Source organism: Schistocerca cancellata, chromosome 3 (assembly GCF_023864275.1).
Source record: "Schistocerca cancellata isolate TAMUIC-IGC-003103 chromosome 3, iqSchCanc2.1, whole genome shotgun sequence".
Lineage (NCBI taxonomy): Eukaryota > Metazoa > Arthropoda > Insecta > Orthoptera > Acrididae > Schistocerca > Schistocerca cancellata.
Window position 1 is genome coordinate 731,061,147 of NC_064628.1, and position 20,178 is coordinate 731,081,324.

At 43.1% G+C, this 20,178-nt stretch overlaps 1 protein-coding gene across 1 annotated transcript in view; it reads left to right on the forward strand.

The window, feature by feature from the left end:
* The window catches only part of LOC126176541 (solute carrier family 22 member 1-like), a 77,656-nt gene that overhangs the window by 57,109 nt on the left and 369 nt on the right, over nucleotides 1-20,178 (forward strand). Inside the window, exons 5-7 of the mRNA XM_049923697.1 lie at nucleotides 2,466-2,649; nucleotides 6,898-7,112; nucleotides 11,070-11,257. Coding sequence (XP_049779654.1) covers nucleotides 2,466-2,649; nucleotides 6,898-7,112; nucleotides 11,070-11,257 — 587 coding nt within the window. The remainder of the gene's footprint in view (nucleotides 1-2,465; nucleotides 2,650-6,897; nucleotides 7,113-11,069; nucleotides 11,258-20,178) is intronic.

The following is a 20,178-nucleotide window of genomic DNA, read 5'->3' on the forward strand; positions in this document are numbered from 1 at the left end:
TGTTGAAGCTTCGGTTATTTTTTGATGTTGATACTTTAATAGTTCGAGTTCGATCTAGATCAAAACTGATGCACTTCCTTTCTGCTTTAGGTCTGGAACTGACAGACATCAAACATCGGACGACGCTGAACTATTTCTCGAGCAGCAGCTTGGGGGTTGGCATTATGGCTTCCGGCTTCTTAGCTTGGCCTCTCCGCAACTGGAACTACTTTCTGTCTTGCTCTGCAGCGTTCTGCTTAGCGCTGTTTTTATTCTTCAGGTAATGTGCAGCGTGAAGAAAACCAGACATACGTAATTCTGAATATTTGTGAGGAGTGTGTCGTTATAGGATTCTTTTCTGAATAATAATATGTTTCCACTACCCATTATCATATTCCCTTTCAATTCTCCAAATGTGAGACTTTTTTTTCTGCGAGAGCTATCTTTCATTTTAAGTTTTAAGATGCAATATATATCTGTCTGTGAAAGGGTTACATCTCCCACTTTGACTGTAAAAATAAATTATTTCCCTTATTGGGCAGAATCGGCTTTCATTTATTTTGTACACTGTAAATGTGAACATTAGTGTTAATTTTTCTGTTCGATCTCGATAAATTCTATCGTAGAAATTACCTATTTGTGGTATACATTGACGATTAGATTTGATTTTTATATGTGGAAGCAGTATCATTAAGTCGTCATCCGTTACAGAATAGGATCAATTTTTTATTTCTAACGTGTAGTGGCACAGTCCTTAGAATCTCGAGGCGCCAACGCATACTCATGTGGACAAAATGAAGAATTTTGTAACCTACTTCAGTAACAATTATTAATAAATAGAACGATGTAAACACGATAACCTTACAGTGAAACTTTTCCACTTTCAAATATAATGTAATCTAACGTTAATGAGATGGATGGAGAGTTTGAGAAGATAATGAATACTATTCCCATTCTAACTCTACATCACATTCTTTCAATAACTCAGAATGTACTAACATTTATTTCTCAAAGTGGCTATTTAACTGACGTTTTTATAACTTTTCTTATGTCTCGACCACACTTTAATTTTCACCACAAACACTTACACGTTTCGATTGCCTGTCATTTTCAAGGTCAGTATTATATTAGTATTATAAAGTGGTTCATTATATGCATTGTATCACGTTAATATTCTCAATTATGAGACAAGTACCGGATATGTATGCAATTCAGGTTCCTATCAGTCCATCGCCTCCTTTCCCCTCTTTCTGACAGTCTCCTCCTCCCCCTCTGAGTCCATCCCCTGCTGCTTCGTCTCTATCTTCTTCTATCCATACGCCCTCCTTTTCTTGTCCATCTCCCCCTCTTTTCTGTCTGTGTCGATCTCCTATCTCTCTGTGGCTGTCTCCCTCCACTTTTATTTGTCCATCTTCTAATCTTTCCTTTCTCTCTACATCTCCTCTTCTTCCCTTCACTTTCTATGTTCTCCTCCCACCTAGTCCAACTCCTCGTGCCCTATCTTTCTGTCTATCTCTTCTTCTCGCCTCCCTCGGTCCATCTTTGGTTTCCTTCCTCTGCCCATCTTGCCCCTCCCCTCCCTTTGTCCATCTCTTCCCTTTCTCTTCAATCCGTTTTTACCTCTCTCTGTCCAATTCTTCCTCGGCACATAAATGTGTCCATCACCTCCATCTGTGTCTGTCCACCTCAGTCTCCCCTTCTTTCTCCATGTTTTAACCACATCCAAATCGGAGATCTATGCTTCTCACCTCTTCAGTATTTATTTACAAATAGTATTTAATAACTGTATCACGTTTGACTGAAATCGATTCAGCTGTTTAGGAGTAGTTTTGTACTCGTGATCTTATACGCACATGCCACATATATTTTCCGTATATTTAACATACGACCCATATATTTGTACTCATCATTCATTTATGTCTCTAGCACTTTCGTTCAAATCCAGTTCGATGTTTATGACGTTATATCTCTTGAACTATGTTTTGTACAATATAATTTAGCAGGTAGATTCGTTGCTAATCGAGTTAATAATAAAGACACTATACCTGGTGAGGAGCTTGTACTCCATGAACAGTGAAAGGACAGTAAGAGATACTCTGTTTTCCTTTGCATCGTTCTTTGTATGTGTTTGGGAGGGGGCAGTTCACAGAGATTTAAAATTATTTCTAAGGTTGTTTGAAGTCACTAAGTGCTCTTATTCTCAAATACTGGATGAATATAGACTAGTTATTTGTAAAACGGGAGGCTCCTACCACACAATGATTTTTTCCAGACAGTAATGGTATGTGTACAAACTTTGGTTGAAATGGTTCTAGTGCCTTAGGAGGAAATGGGGAACATACATACATGTATACATAACTACATATATAGATATACACATCTACTTTTATAACATCTATGGATTTAAGAAGAGTGACTACATTCTCTCACGAGATGAACCCTGGGTAGGTGGTTCCCAGAGTCACCGCGGTGGTTGGCATGCAAAGGTCGAGAGGAGGACGCCTTGAAGTTGCTGCGTCGCATCGCCATCACAAACGGCGGTGAGGTGCCTTCGTTCGCACCGCAGGTGATGCGGACCGTGGCCAAGGCCCAGAAGGACAGGAAGGGCTTCCTCAGCATCTTCTCCAGCTGGAACGTCTTCAAAAATACTGTGCTGCTCATTATTGCAAGGTATGTGAACGTAGAGGAAAGCTACCATAAGAATTTCGCTTCCTCAATCCGCTGTCTTGAATAGAAAGGTATCTGCTTATATCATACTTAGTAACTGAATTAATGGTTCGAAAAGACTGTCAGGAGTTCGTAAATTAAACGCTTACTAAGTGTATTACAGAACGTGCAATGACGGCAGGTATTGCAACATGCGACTAATTTGTATAAATAGTTGCTATTTGAGGTACTCATTGAATTCTCCTTGTGGTAAGAAGAGTGTAGATTGAATAAATTAATAAACTGGTAGATAAAGCTCTGGAATTATGTAACAGTTAATCAGATTTGGTGTCAATGGGTTATCGGTAGTGCTAGGCACATGTGTATTACGTCTGTATAAGTCAAAGGATTACATGAAAGCACAATTTAAAAACAAACATGCATCTGCTTACGAGAGTAATATCACCACTGAACTGTATTCAATTACGCAGCATTAACTGTAAACTTTCACAAATAGGTATATGTATATTTCACATGTGACTGTAATAACCTAAAGGGCAATCAAATATAAACGAGATGGGCGGAAGAATGTACTACTAAGTAAACTACAATCACTCTTCACACATTTATCTCTCTGTAAGGAAAGAAAACCAGTGCCTTCAAGGGAAAACGTTTGCGGTTGTCTGTGCCTTGGTGTGAACCCCTTAGTCCGAAAGGAAACCGACCACCATGAATGTCTCTCCACAGGTTCCAAAAGTTTGAAAATCGCATGGTGGAATTCGAGTCGTTATGGGGGAGTTGTAAGGGCTCCTGAGTGAAACTTCTGCAGCGACCTAAAAATATCCCGAGCAACGTTTGAGTGGGCCAAAATAGACGTCAGTGTGCTTCGGTTGAAGAGGTGTAAGGCTGGATACAATCATTGTTTCATAGGCAATCACAAGCTTTTCTCCAGAAAGGTATGGGCTGTCTTGCCTAACTGTCGACAAATTATTAACATTTATGAAGATTTCTTTTGAAATGAACAGTTTCCATGAATTTTCTGCGATCTGTCGCATTTTCATTTGACTGCTCTTTATATCTCCATTGCTTGTTGTGGAAGGTTAAACAAAAACCTAAGAGTGGGAGTACTTTTAACTGTCTCCATAACTTTGGTCGATACTTGACTCACACAAGGCATTCGTACTATACGTGGTCACAACTCACCGAGTTTATGCTGACATAAATGAAAATTTTAATGGTGATACCGCAATGGTAGTTGCACACCTGAGTGAAGTTGTACATGATCTGCAAATTTTCAATTTTAGATCGCTTTATAAAAATTACTCGAATTAATAGCAAAAGGAAACCGCTACAAACGCGAGTAGGAGACTACTACGGAGATAATGCTGTGGCAATTATCTTCAACTAATGGTGTCGTTCTGGTGCGTCCGAAAGCAGCGCTCAATTCGGAAAGCGCCTAGGGCGTTTAGAATGGTTTTTCGCATTGACTTTGATGCTTTTAAGCTACTTAGCCACGGTTGTGTTAATTGTGTCATAAATAAAAAACGACACGCATTATGTTAAGATGCGACTGCAGTAGCTTCCTCGAACATATTTGTCTAGGGAGGTACAATAGTCCGAGCAATGCCTCTTACTCCAGCATTGCAAGGTACCGTGGTAGGCTACAGCAGAAGCGTGTGACGTGTTCAGAGAAAGAAGGCACACTTACTGTGAGGTAAGGCATTCTCCACATCTACCTACGCAATACATCAAGATGCTGCCATCTTACTTCCACACATCTATAGAAGGGGTGGATGCCGCATCCGCCGAAGGTGACTCGAGTGGAAGTTATCGGAACGTGCCGACACAGACACAGCGACACCCATCCTATTTGTCTCTTTCGGCGTCATGAGTTACTAAAATATAAGGTAATACGAGGTATTAGGTACATTATAAAATATTTTTTGTAGACAACCTTACGTCATAGTAGTATCCTCGAATTTATCCTTAGATCAACATAACTCGATATTTCAGCGAGGCATCTGTCCTCCATCTTCTGGAGAACGCTGCCGCATCTTGCTGAGAACTGATGCATCTAACAATTGTGAAACTGGTTTGCAAAATACCTTTTATTTCGTATAAAAAATTACTAAATACAGAGTACTGCACACATCAAAACAAGTTTTGCGTCACCTTGGTTCCGAGAGTTCCGGAACCTGTACAGAAAACAGGAGTAGAGATAAACATTTACATCACTTCCGTCGTTTTCATTGCTCATGACAACAACACACTGCATGTTGTTCCACCATACAGCGAGACTTTCAGAGGTGGTCGTCCAGAGTGCTGCACACATCGGTACCTCTACTACCCAGTACGTCGTCCTCTTGCAATTACGCATGCTTTTATTCGTCGTTGCGTACTATCCACAAGTTCATCAATGCAGCAGTATGAAAACAAAATGATCCTGAGGAAGATCCCAGCAGAGGGGTCGAAACGTCGAACATTTTAGAAGAAACATGACGCGGCATAATAACCCAGAAGATTTTAACTACAGTCGTCAAGGCACCGTTGTTTCAGATTGTCCCACTCCTCAACGGCGATTCGGCGTAGATCCCTTAGAATGGTTAGTGGGTCACGTCGTCCTTAAACAGCCCTTTTCAATCTATCCCAGGCATCTTCGGTAAGGTTCACGTCTGGAGAAGGTGCTGGTGACTCTAGTCGAGGAATGTCGTGATCCTGAGGGAAGTCATTCACAAGATGTGCGCAATGGGGGTGCGAATTGTCGTCCATGAAGACAAATGCCTCGCCAATACGCTGCCGATATGCTTGCAGTATCGGTCGGAGGATGGCATTCACGTATCGTACAGCCGTTACGGCGCCTTCCATGACCACCAGCGGCTTACGTCGGCCCACATAATGCCACCCCAAAACAGCAGGAAACCTCCATCTTGCTGCACTCGCTCGATAGTGTATATAAGGCGTTCAGCCTGATCGGGTTCTCTGTAAACTTGTCTCTGACGATTGTCTGCTTGAAGGTATATGCGATACTCATCGGTGAAGAGAACGTGATGCCAATCCCGAACGGTCCATTCTGCATGTTACTTGGCCCATCTATACCGCGCTGCATTGTGTCGTCATTGCAAAGATGGACCTCGCCATGGACGTCGGATGTGAAATTGGGCATCATGCATCCTATTGCGCACAGTTTGAGTCGTAACATGACGTCCTATGGCTGCACGAAAAGCTTTACTGAAGATGGGATCGTTGCTGTCAGGGTTCCTCCGAGCCATAATCCGTAGGTAGCGGTCATCCACTGTCGTGGTAGCCTTTGGACGGTCTGAGTTGGGCATTTAATCGAGTGTTCCTGTCTCACTGTATCCCCTCCACGTCCGTACGACATCGCTTTGGTTCCGTCCGAGACTCCTGGAAACTTCCCTTGTTGAGAGCCCTTCGTGGAACAAAGTAGCAATGCTGATGCGATCGAAACGCGCACGGTTGAACTACTGACCTCACGAGCCGTGTAACTCCTTCCTGGTGAAATGAATGGCTGTCGGATACCCTCCATCTAATAGGTGCTACTCATGCACGCTCTTTTTACATCTTTGGGCTAGTTTAGAGACATCTCTGACCAGTCAAAGGGACTGTGTCTGTTATAAAATATCCTGAGTCAACGTCTGTCTTCAGGAGTTCTAGGAACTGGGGCGTAACGAAACTTTTTATGATGTGCGTGTAATGTGCCTGTGTGCGTCCGTTTGCGTGTGCGTTCATTGTCCGTCCGTTTGTGTATGCATGTGCATGTTGAAAAGAAAGAGGATGGGGTCTTTAATATAATCATTAAAAACAATAAACAATAACGATTCTTTTAAACTGGTATAGAAGACAATATTGCAACTAAAACTAGGATATGAGCATCGGCGTTTGCTGCGCTGAGAGACGTGTACGCTCTTCAAACCATTTATGTATCCGAACAACTGAAATCCCTATTCCAAGACAATATGTAATTCGGTTCCTAATTGTGAACATACATTTATTCCACAAAAAATCAAAACACACTGCTAAAGAATTTAAACATACACACAGTTCGTAAACGCTTGGATATAAAAATAGCCTAGCAATTTTAATAACACAGCTCTGACAGTTTCACGATGGTCAAGCACCAGTAACAGCACTCATTTAGGCCAGCAGCCGGAGTTTCAGATGGTCGGGTCGTGGTGATGCCTAGCACCGTCACGAATTTGGTTAATTAAACATGTCGGTAATTAACTACATTCCTTGTGAAACAACTCTGCACAGGTCTACGCACCTGCTGACGCTTCACTCGCTGGTGATGATGGCTGGCGGCGTGGGCGTGAATCCCTTCTTGGCAGTGGCAGCGCAGGGCGCCATCCAGCTGCCCGCCTACTGCGTCGTCCACTACACTGCTGCGCGCTTCGGCCGCCGCTGGTCCGCCGTGGGCAGCGCCCTGCTCGCTGGCATCACCTCTGCGGCCGTCTCCTGCATGTTGGCCGGTGAGCTACGCGCGCCCTGGAAGTTGCAGAGTGTTTGGTACATCCTGCAACTGTGCAGCTAGTAAAGATTTGCCTGAGCTTTGGTATGCAGCGATGTTGCGTGGGGCTGACCGCGCAGCAAGTACACTCCTGGAAATGGAAAAAAAGAACACATTGACACCAGTGTGTCAGACCCACCATACTTGCTCCGGACACTGCGAGAGGGCTGTACAAGCAATGATCACACGCACGGCACAGCGGACACACCAGGAACCGCGGTGTTGGCCGTCGAATGGCGCTAGCTGCGCAGCATTTGTGCACCGCCGCCGTCAGTGTCAGCCAGTTTGCCGTGGCATAAGGAGCTCCATCGCAGTCTTTAACACTGGTAGAATGCCGCGACAGCGTGGACGTGAACCGTATGTGCAGTTGACGGACTTTGAGCGAGGGCGTATAGTGGGCATGCGGGAGGCCGGGTGGACGTACCGCCGAATTGCTCAACACGTGGGGCGTGAGGTCTCCACAGTACATCGATGTTGTCGCCAGTGGTCGGCGGAAAGTGCACGTGCCCGTCGACCTGGGACCGGACCGCAGCGACGCACGGATGCACGCCAAGACCGTAGGATCCTACGCTGTGCCGTAGGGGACCACACCGCCACTTCCCAGCAAATTAGGGACACTGTTGCTCCTGGGGTATCGGCGAGGACCATTCGCAACTGTCGCCATGAAGCTGGGCTACGGTCCCGCACACCGTTAGGCCGTCTTCCGCTCACGCCCCAACATCGTGCAGCCCGCCTCCAGTGGTGTCGCGACAGGCGTGAATGGAGGGACGAATGGAGACGTGTCGTCTTGAGCGATGAGAGTCGCTTCTGCCCTGGTGCCAATGATGGTCGTATGCGTGTTTGGCGCTGTGCAGGTGAGCGCCACAATCAGGACTGCATACGACCGAGGCACACAGGGCCAACACCCGGCATCATGGTGTGGGGAGCGGTCTCCTACACTGGCCGTACACCACTGGTGATCGTCGAGGGGACACTGAATAGTGCACGGTACATCCAAACCGTCATCGAACCCATCGTTCTACCATTCCTAGACCGGCAAGGGAACTTGCTGTTCCAACAGGACAATGCACGTCCGCATGTATCCCGTGCCACCCAACGTGCTCTAGAAGGTGTAAGTCAACTACCCTGGCCAGCAAGATCTCCGGATCTGTCCCCCATTGAGCATGAAGCGTCGTCTCACGCGGTCTTCACGTCCAGCACGAACGCTGGTCCAACTGAGGCGCCAGGTGGAAATGGCATGGCAAGCCGTTCCACAGGACTACATCCAGCATCTCTACGATCGTCTCCATGGGAGAATAGCAGCCTGCATTGCTGCGAAAGGTGGATATACACTGTACTAGTGCCGACATTGTGCATGCTCTGTTGCCTGTGTCTATGTGCCTGTGGTTCTGTCAGTGTGATCATGTGATGTATCTGACCCCAGGAATGTGTCAATAAAGTTTCCCCTTCCTGGGACAATGAATTCACGGTGTTCTTATTTCAATTTCCAGGAGTGTATTTTACTCGTATCACTGTTCACAGACAAGCTTTAGGAAGGAAACGATAAGCGATGGCCATTAACATCTTGGTTCATCTTGCAGCCCTCATGTGGACAGTTTACGCAAGAATACAGAATCAACGTTTTAACACAATATTTTCTTCAATTTCTTCTGCCGTACATCACGACGAAAGAGTTCACGTGTGAATAGCCGTGTGTCAGTGTCCAACGGGCACAGTATCTCTTCGGCAAGCGAGCACTTAACGATTAACAGGTGGGCTGACGAACTGACCGCCGAGGCGCCGGGGTGCCAGGCTTTTGTCTCTCCCCCCCCCCTTCTCATACAGGGGCTGCCAACGCTGTCCGCGCCCAGGCGCGGAGCGACCAGCATCCGTTCCGTTTGCAGTCCACGCCCATGGGCTATCGTCGGCGGCATCTTAGTAATATATCTGCCTGTTCTCCAACTCAGTTCGTGGTGGGATGTCTTCTTTCTCCCTTTCTCAGATTTAAAGCGTGTTCCCAGGACTTACTAAGGATGTAACCGCTTTCTGGATTGATCAGCGGTTCTCGTGCTCGAAACTCGATTGATTCTGTAACGACATAGTCCCAGTTTTGGACGTCTGTGTCAGAACCTTGCTCTGGTCGTAATTCATTCTGTCTAATTCCGAGAGGTAACGTTCAGCAACCGCCGACTTGTAAGGCTGCTGCAGGCTGGTGTGCCGTTGATGTTCTTGGCAACGATCTTCGATAGTACGCACCGTCTGACCTATGAAAGCTATGCCACATTCGCAGGGGATCTGGTAGACTCCGGATTTCCATAGTCCTTGTTCGTCACTGACGTTACCAAGCAGTGTTTGCTTCTCAATTGGTGATCGAAAGAAACTGTTCATTTGATGATTTTGAGGGATTCGACCTACCTTCGCCGATAAAGCACCACAAAACGGAATAAAAGCTATACCCCTTCCAGCATCCTCACCGTTATGTACTATCATCTCGTATTGTAGCTACAGGCATCAGACCAGCTGTTTATTGTCCGACAGCATAAATTTTGTAGGGAAACCTTGAAAATCAAACACCATCGCCTTTTCGTCGCTTGACTCGGAGAGTTCTCAGAACAAGTTTCACTTACATAGCACCTCGTAAACTGTCCCAACAAGACTCTCACCAGCATGCTGCCTTGTGAGCTCCCATTACAAATATGTAGCCAACATGGTGTCTCGTGAACTATCATTACAAGAGTTACAGCACAGTGCATCATGAACTCTCAGACGACACTGTAGTCATCATCTCGCCTCGTGATCCTGGGTACAAAATTCGCCTAGCTGCATGGTACAACGGTCATTATTTTGGCTGCTGAAGCCACATGATTATTTTACATTTCTCAGTACGTTGAGTGACAAAAAGTAATTGGAAGGCACTGTCACAATTTTGCTGAAGCTATTATTTTCATTACAGTTCTGTTAGAAATGTGTTGCTCACTCGCTCAAATCGGTGGCAATGATCCACAGTAGTCTGTTAATCGCCACGTACGACTGTACAGATGCGACGTGTTATCCGTTATTCAAACACTTGAGTGAGTACTTTAAGACAGTGCATAACTGTGGAAACATTGTTCCTGCGATAGTGAGAGCCACCCAAGACGCATTTTCCCTCAGATAGCGGAATTCAGATGTAATCTTCGATATGTTAAGTTATAAGCGTCTTGTTCCTTTAAGTCCCCCAGGTTGATAGGTGGTATATTTTCATAGTCACTACATACCTGACTGTCATAAGCTCATCACAAGTTTTGTTTAAGCTCCTGCCACACGCCACCCCTGACAATAGCATTCGAGTAGCGTTCACGGCATGTCATCAAATGCGACAACCCTTAATGTTATTTTCAACACTCATTTTATATTAGTAGCGCAAAAACACGGTGAGGAGTTCAGACTACAAGAGCATAGAAGCTTACTAAATTTGGTGCTACAGAATGATGCTGAAGATAAGACAGATAGTTCAAATAGTAAACGAAGAGGTATTAAATCGAATTAGCGAGGAAAGAAATTGATGGATCGACTTGACTAAAAGTAGGGGCCAGGGACGCATTCTGCGGCATCAAGGCAGAAAGTGTTGGTGATTAAAATTGTAGAGGAAGACGAAGTGTTCAATACAGCAAGCAGGTTCTAATGGATTTGGGTTGTTCTAGTTACGCAGAGATCAAGAGGGTTTCATGTGATAGGCTAGCACGGAGAGTTGCTTCAAGACAGTCTTCGGACAGAAAACCAAATGAACAACATTTGGTGTGGCATTCATTTACTTAATTTTGTAATTGATATGCGTGCGAGTCTCTCTCTCTCTCTCCCTCTATCTATCTGTGTGTGTATTTGTGTGTGTGTGTGAGTATGTTACTTTTTTTATCTAGTTGTATGTGGTAATTGCTGCACCGTATGTTTAATGGTTCAGCTAACTTCAGCGGACTGGCCATTACGGTGATGATGGTGATAACGCAGTTCTTCACGACGGGCACAAACGGTATGGCCAACCTGCAGAGCGTGGAGGTGCACCCCACGTGCCTGAGGCAGATCGCGGCCTGCGTTGAGTGGACCGGAGCTGGCGTCGTTATGTCTGCCCTGCCATACGTAGCCCTCATGGTAAGTGGAGCGACACGGGAATGAAATCTATATTCGTATTTTGTTTGAATGTTTCACGAGTAGCTAAGATATCACTATTATCTTAGTGAAATGAAAGCTACGAGATGAGAATATGTGAACAGATATGACAAGAAAACAGAAAACAATTTTCCCAGAACAAGTACATCTCACGCACAGTCTTCTGAGCCAAAACTTTAGATTCAGCAGCAAACAGGATGCGTATCACTTTGACGTTACCGTTTTCTGACAGACTGCATAGGTATACCTACAGCATGCAATAAGCTCATGTATTTTCATTATTTATACAGTGGTACGTAGTTGTCGGATGAACATCTCTGCTAGATGGGCAAAACGACGCATCATAAGAGGAAGGCATGTCACGGACTAATGGAGATAAAACCTCTCTAACTGTCTCTCAAATTTTTCTAATGCACTCTTAGCGTTAATAACCGACAGAATTCAGAGCTTTCGAAAAATGGGTCAATGCTTCACCAGGAAAGTAACTTACTATAGAAACTGCACATGTGTTACTGATGTAGTAATGCCCACTGAGAGATACTATTACATTGTTACCAACGATGAAATAATGTACGGAGGCTTTGTAGTGCCGTCAATAGATGGACATGAGAGTTGTGATAAAAAGGGACGAAGTTTTTCTTTATGGAAATAATTTAATGTATTAGTCGACTTGAATTATTATTAACCAACACTGGCACTCTTTCCGCTCACCATAAAGATTTCTGGAGCTTTTAGCTATCTCAGCGAAGCGTTGTAATTTCATTTATGAATATAAACCGAACGACTATTAAGGTTTTCTTTACTTTTTAGAACAGAAAACGGTCACATTGGCTGCTGACTGGTGACACGCAGCATTCATTGTGCTAAAAAATGTATGAATAAGCAACGTAGTGGTACGGCTGATTTGTCGTGGTGGAAAAGTGATGAGCTTTTTCGTCAAAAATCCGGTTTCTTTTTCGATTTGCTTCACGCTAGTGGAGTTGAACTTTGAAGTAGCACTTCTTACTGATCGCGATTGTGGCAGGCATTCGTATGGCACTATGACGTTGAAATCGCAGAACAAAACTGAGCATATTTTCCGATATGACCGCAGTTGTCGACATATATTTGATCTTGGCAAAGCAGAATGATTAGACTGAGAAGACTGATGGACTTAAATCTGACGTTATATGCATAAATTAATTTTTCATCTCGTGTCATGACAGTTTTAAGAGGTTTCTCGTGTTTGTCGATCTCATCTAGCAACTCCTGAGCAACCATCATTCTCCACTATTTTTGTTCGAACTATAGCAGTTTCAGAAGAAACTACACTTACTCCCATTTCACACCTACAACACCCGAAAGACGTTAATAGCGTTACTGATTTCTCAGACTCTGATATGGCGATCGCCACATTTTAGACGATTTTATCGGTTGATGAAGGGCTGTAGCATTCGGGCGGGTATGTCATCTTCAACACCTCCACGGTCTTCTTCGAAACACTTATATAATTCGTTAACCATTGTCTTACTCCTAGACGTCCGCCTAACATTTAAGTAGTCAGCGCGTCTGACTGTTATGCAACGGGCCCAGGTTCGATTCCGTGCCGGGTAGGAGATTTTCTCCGCTCGGGGATTGGGTGTTGTGTTGTTCTCCTCGTTATTTCATCGTCAGAAACACCCACGTCACCCAAAGATGCTTCAACCAAACAGATTCGCAAGTCGTCGGCCGAGCTTCCCCAGGTGGGAACCCCTGGCCATGAGTGTCGCACAATCATTTCATTTACATCACGAATTTTCATTACTTTTAGTATTTGACTATAGGAAGCGGTTCGTAAGTTCTATTAAAGAGCCTTAGTTACGATTGGTGAACGTTTTAGTCAGCCTTGGAACCACAGTTCCGAAAGGTAAATATGTTCGATTGGCACTTAAACTTGACAAAGCACAAACATTTGCAATAAAAACTAGTAATTGAGGTCGGTTATATTTTATAGTTATACCTTTCCTGTGTCTCTCCAAAATTTGTGGTAAAAACCTTAGGCGATGGCAGTACATATACCAGACGTAACACCCGTTAGGTATTTTGAAGTGGTTGTAACACAGATGTGACAGTATTCAGTTGATCGTGTTAGACAATGTGTGGGCATAAAAAATTACTCTGAGAATGCTAGTTTGTTCGTAAGTGTGCGTATTATTTTAGTCAACATTTATTGTCTGCTAGTCCAGATTAGATTCGATCTTTTTTGGCCTAACTGAATAGAAACTGCGCATTACTAGTTTAGCTGCACGTGTGTGGGAATGGGCACAGTGTGGGGGCACATCCTTCAGAGTTTCGTATCGTGTTTTCTACGGAAATTGATGTATATGTGTGATACGTAGCACCTTTTTTATCACTGTGACGTTTCTGCAAACTTTCAAAACACTGAATTAACATTATGACACTTCTCGAGGATTATAGACATCGAAAATAATTAATTTGGAGCTCTACTGTGCAACCAAAGTGTGGTACTGGAGTAGAACTTCGGAAGTCTGCAAATGAGCTCATATTTTGTTGTTGACAAACAACAGCGACATTAACCAGTAGCTTTATTTTGCGTTTTAGAACTTTTGCTGAGTAAAAATTACAATTAAAATCATCTTCAGTAACTTTATATCACAAATTCATTGATTACATTACACAAGCAAATATTCAAATGGTTCAAATGGTGGCTCTGAGCACTATGGGACTCAACTTCTGAGGTCATTAGTCCCCTAGAACTTAGAACTAGTTAAACCTATCCAACCTAAGGACATCACATACATCCATGCCCGAGGCAGGATTCGAACCTGCGACCGTAGCGGTCTCGCGGTTCCAGACTGCAGCGCCAGAACCGCACGGCCACTTCGGCCGGCAGCAAATATTCATTTCAACTAATAATAGAGGGTATGTTTTATACAGGTTATCACAATTCATAGTAAATGATGTATAGTTCTGATAGAAATTTAGAGATATGACTGGTGAAACAGCCGACAAACAATTTTTTGTGAATTGGAACGAAAACACAGCTGACAATGGCAAACTATCTGTTGGCTGCTGTCTTGGATTTTCGGCCAGTGTTTATTTGGTAACAATTCTAACGTCTCCCCAAACGTGTGACTTGTACTGTCAAAGTCTTGACAGTGCTAGCCACTTGTGCAAGATAAACGTCAGTAACTTCATCAAACATATGTCCCCCAAAGAACCCGAGAATGAAAAACGCAAACGAGTAGTTATTAGATGGCGGAATGTGTGGCTGTATGAAAAGTAAGGACTCCAGAAAGGTACTTTGGACTTTGATTATAGAAGCAGACCTTAAGAAAAATCAGAATGCTTTCATTAGATTTGTTGATCGAAAAACAGCAATCGACAGTGTAGAACAGTGCAAGGTTTTCAAAATTATGAGAAAAGCGGGAGTGGGTTACGGGGAAGGACTGTTGACACACAACATGCACTAGACCCAAAGAGATCATTAAGAACTGAAGACCAAGATCGAAACGTTTTTTATTAAGAAGTGTGTAACACTTGCATGCAGTATTTCATATCTGCTATTGAATTACTTTTCAAAGACGCAATGACGGAAATAAAGGAAATGTTCAAGAAAGTTATTACGATTCAAGGTCAAAAGGTATCAATGATAATCTTTGCTGATGTCATTGACATCCTCAGCGAAAGTGAAAAAGACTTACAGGACCTATTGTATGGAATGAACAGTTTAATGAGAACAGGTAACTGTCGGTGATTAAACCTAATTAATGACGATTAGTAGAAATAAGATTAGCGATAATCATACTGATACAGAGATGAATTTATATAAGTAGATGAATTTAATTACTACCATATTTGAAATAAAATGACACATGACACGAGAAGCATGAATAACATAAAAAGTAGAATATCAGAGGTAAAGGGATCGTTCCTGGACAAAAGAAAAAGGCTACCTGTGTCATACATAAATCCTAATCTCAGGAACAAATTTGTGAGAGGTGAGAACACCAGAAAAGAAGGGAATCGTAGCGTCTGAGACGTGGTGCTATAGAAGTCTGTTGGAGATAATACATGAGAAGTTCTCCGCAGAATCAGCGTAGAAAGTAACATATGAATAACGCTGCCATAAAACTCGATTGGATGACAGATCTTGTGTTAAGATAGCAACAAATAATTTACACGGTGCTGAAAAGAGCTGTGGGGGTTGAAAACTACAGGAATTGAAATCCATCCGCCGGCCGTTATGGCCTAGCGGTTCTAGGCGCTTCAGTCCGGAACCGCGCTGCTGCTACGGTCGCAGGTTCGAATCCTGCCTCGGGCAGGGATGTGTGTGATGTCCTTAGGCTATATAGGTTTAAGTAGTTTTAAGTCTAGGGGTCTAATGAGCTCAGATGTTAAGTCCCATAGTGTTCAGAGCCATTTCTTTTTTAAATCCATCAAAGATATTATTGAGGACGTTGTAAGTGGTGCTCTCAGATAGGCGCAAATGAGAATATCTTAGTTATTGTCGTGAAGAGTCTGTATTTTCAGCTTTATGCCCATGCAACATAAAATCTTCTTGTATATTTACTGAATTTTTGGTTCTCGCCTAGGACGCCAAAATATTAGCAACGACCTTGGTAATCTAAGAACTCCGGAAGCATCATCATCGTTTCATTGGAGCTGTGGCACATTGTACTGTGAGGATTATTGGGAACCCAGATATAAGTGGTTTACCTGTCAACGTATCCACTTCAGTGGAAACATGCACCATCACTAAAAAAGTTAGTTCAGATTATTATTCATATCATGAAGAGCGATTCTGTTACACCACTGATAATAGGCGACATGCTTTTCTGAATCCAAAGGACACAGTTCTTGAACTGTTATAGCTCGGTATAGTAGCAACCGCAGTGATAAGTGACTCTGTGGCAGGTTTAATAAGATGGTTCAGGATGCTGAAACAACAGATCAAGTCGTTTACATGGAGGTCGGAGAAGAGACTAATGAACACGCATCGTAAATTCTGGTGTTTAACACATAACTCTGACATCTTCGATACCTTCTCTTAACAGTACCCGTTTCACGAATACCTTTATCAATGTCATAAGCTGTCGTTTGCCCACGTGCAAGGGCATTAGGTAGGGAACTTTACGTGGAACAACTCAGCGCAGCAAGATTTTATCGCGAAGAAAGCTTCCAACTACGTGAGCCCCTGCTCTTGCATGAATACCGCGGTGAACTGAGTAGCAGCTACTTGGCGCTAGCAACACCGGCACGTGTGTGTAAAGTGTGTGGATGATGGATTACTGCGGAACATTGCACGAGCCAGAAATATGTCATACAATGTGCATGGACTAAAGCAAAATAAACAGTCAGAGAATCAGTAAACTGTGTATAATGTCGAGCCACTCATTCCTAGTTTCTGAACTGCTTGTGATTGTGTACACTCTTTTGAGGAAATTCTTGCCTTTTCATATGACAGTCGCTAGTAGCAAATACTTTCTATCTCCCTTCGATTTTTACCGCAATGATGCTACGAAGCAATTTATAACCTGTAAAATACAACTGACGACGTGGTAATGAGTACCTGTTGTTACCAGTAATGGTAATTCATTGCAGAGAATGCCTTTCGCAGCAACGTGCAGTCCGATAATGTTCTCCTTTAGCACACACATCAAAAAAAGTTCTCCATCATCTCGGTTCCGAGAGTTTCGGCTCTACAGAAAATTAGAACAGAGACCAACACAAACGTCATTTCCGCCCTTTTTCTTACCCATGAAAACAACACATTGCATGTTTTAACGCCATACAGCGAGACCTTCAGAGCTGGTGGTCCAGATTGCTGTACACACCGGTACTAGTATTGCATTGCATTGATGCATGCCTGTATTCGTCGTGGCATAATATCCCCAAGTTCATCAAGGCACTATTGGTCCGAATTGTCCCACTCCTCAACGGAGATTCGGCGTTGATCTCTCAGAGTGATTGGTGAGTCACGCCGTCAATAGAGAGACCTTTTCAATCTATCAGGGTTCATGTCTGGACCATATGCTGGCCACTCTAGTTGAGCATTGTCATTATCCTCAAGAAAGTCATTCACAAAATTTGCATAATGAGGTTGCAAATCGTCGTCCATGAAGAAGAATGCCTCGCCAATATGCAGGTGATATCGTAACAGTATCTGTCGGAGGATTGCTTTCACGTATTGTACAGCCGTTACGGAGCCTTCCATGACCACCAGTGGCGTACGTCGACCCTACATAATGCCATCCCAAAACTTCAGGGAACCTCTACCTTGTAGTAATCTCTGGACCGTGTGTCTAAAGCGTTCAGCCTGTCCGTGTTACCTCCAAACAGGTCTCCGATGATTGTCTGGTTTAAGGCATATGAAACACTCATCGGTGAAAAGAACGTGATGCCAATCCTAAGCTGTCCATTCGGCATGTTGTTGGGTCCGTCTGTACCTCACTGCGTGGTGTCGTGGTTGCAAAGAGGGACCTCGCCATTGACGTCGGGAGTGAAGTTGAGCATCATGCAGCCTAATGCACACAGTTTGATTAGTAACACGACGTCCTGTGGCTTCACGCAAAGCTTTACTCAACTTGGTGGCGTTGCTGTTAGGGTTCCTCCGAGCCATAATCTGTAGGTAGCGGTCATCCACAGAAATAGTAGCCCTTGGCTGGCCTGAGCGAGACATGTTGTCGACAGTTCCTGTCTCTCTGTATCTCCTCCATGTCCGAACAGCATCACTTTCATTCACTCCGAGACGCCTGGACACTTCCCTTGTCGGGAACCCTTCCTGGTACCAAGTGAGAATGCAGACACGATCGAAACGCGGCATTGACTTTCTTGGTATCGTAGAACAACAGACAACACGACCCGAGTACTTCCTTCTTGGTGGAATGACTGGAACTGATCGGCTGTCGGACACCCTCTGACTAATAGACAGAAGGTAATAGACAGAAGGGGATTTTACATTTTTCGGCGGGTTTAGTGACATCTCTGAACAGTTCCAAAATTTTCAAATGTGTGTGAAATCTTAACTGCTGAGGTCATCAGTACCTAAGCGTACACAGTACTTAACCTAAATCATCCTAAGGACAAACACACACACACACACGTCCGAGGGAGGACTGGAACTTCCACCCGGACCAGCCGTACAGTCCTTGACTGCAGCGCCTTAACCCGCTCGGCTAATCCTGCGCGGCTCTGAACAGTAAAAGGGACTGTGTCTGTGATACAATACGCACATCTGTGGTACAATACCCACAATCAACGTCTATCTTCAGGTGTTCTGGGAACCGGGATGATGTAAAACCTTTTTTTGATATGTGTATTTCGTAGATGCTTTTCGTATGTTGGTAGAATCAGAATACTAATATAAATGTAACACGTTCCCGTGAGTACTGGAGCTGATAAAATACCATTTTAACGTGTTGTGTACTAATATAAAAATATACTCTTCTCTACGAGGTGTAATATATTTGAATTGCTTCAGAGTCAGACACGTCGTTGAAGTATGGTAGCTATAGGTGAATAGGATCTTTGAAGTAATAAAACGGCGAAACGAATGTACAAGTTAGGATCTAAGCTGACACTTATCAGACCAGAATTGCAGTGTTTTTCACTGGCTAAACACTTTGGTTACTAAACGACTCCAACATCGATGAGAGGTCAAACGCTGGTCTTTGTTACCTTTTGTATGGCAAAAATGCTTTTCTGGGTGTTCCATTTCCAACACGATCCTAACACGTGAATTGTTATTGGTTTCCCAACTGACGTTATGACAAATGGAAATGAGATAATAAAGTCTGAAACTAGTTGTGTCCTGAATAATTTATATAATAATATCAGTTTGAAAGAAATTACACCTAGACATTTACTGAAACTGATTCTGTGGTGACCTAGCCGATCAACGAAATTTTGTGTAAATCCTGTGGAGAAATATATTCAACAGTTTGTCACTATGCTGGTGCCGTATATTCACGGCTGCTAAGTCATCGTTAGTTATAATTTGCAGCTTATTCTGAAAATAATACTTAAATTATTACTAACAGTCGCACTGTTTGGTTTTACATCTTTTTAATCAGTTATACTATCGTGATGAGCACGTTGTCAGTTCCTAAGTTTCACATATACAACTACTGCATATTAAATGCAGAACGGGTTTCTCCCTGTGAAGAATTTAAAAATTTTATGAGGCAGGATAGAATGAGTTTACGGTTATTGTACGACATGCTGTTACTCTTAAGTACTTTGCTTATAGTTGGATTAAAGGCTGTTACCATAACAAAGCAAATTATCGCTGTACGTAGGTACTCAAAAATGAAAACATAACGGCTACGACTTAGATAGCAAGAATGTCTTTCAAAAATCGTCATTGTATCTCACGATCCGCATGCTTCTTTGTATGAGATGTAGATTTACGTGTGTATACTTGTGTTTGCTAATTTTGTCATATATATCATACAGGTGTGTAAAAGACGGAAATTAAAGAGTCATGTAAGAAGTTCTATAGTAATCCCAGGAAATAAAGTAAAATATCTAGGATCATCCGATAAATTAGCAAATTGTTTCGTGAATATGAAACAAATTTGTCTTTCGCAACAACTAGGTTCAAAAATATTGCCTGGTAGGATAAAATAACATATCACTCCAGTACCCTAATGCAATGTTTTTAGAAAACAAATATCTGGGTTTGAATTATGCCTCTATACTCTTACTTGGTCTCTGAAAATGTATCGCCACAGCATGTATCCTGCAATAAAGTGAAGTAATGGTGAAAGAACGACAAACTGCAATAGCTACTAAAGCTAGTAGTGTAGCACTGATACAAATTTGTGAGTGAATAGATATGGTACGAAACTTGGAGGACGAGCGTTGCTGAAATTATCGTCTAAAACAATTGTTTTAACTTCTTCTATCCATAGTTAAAATTA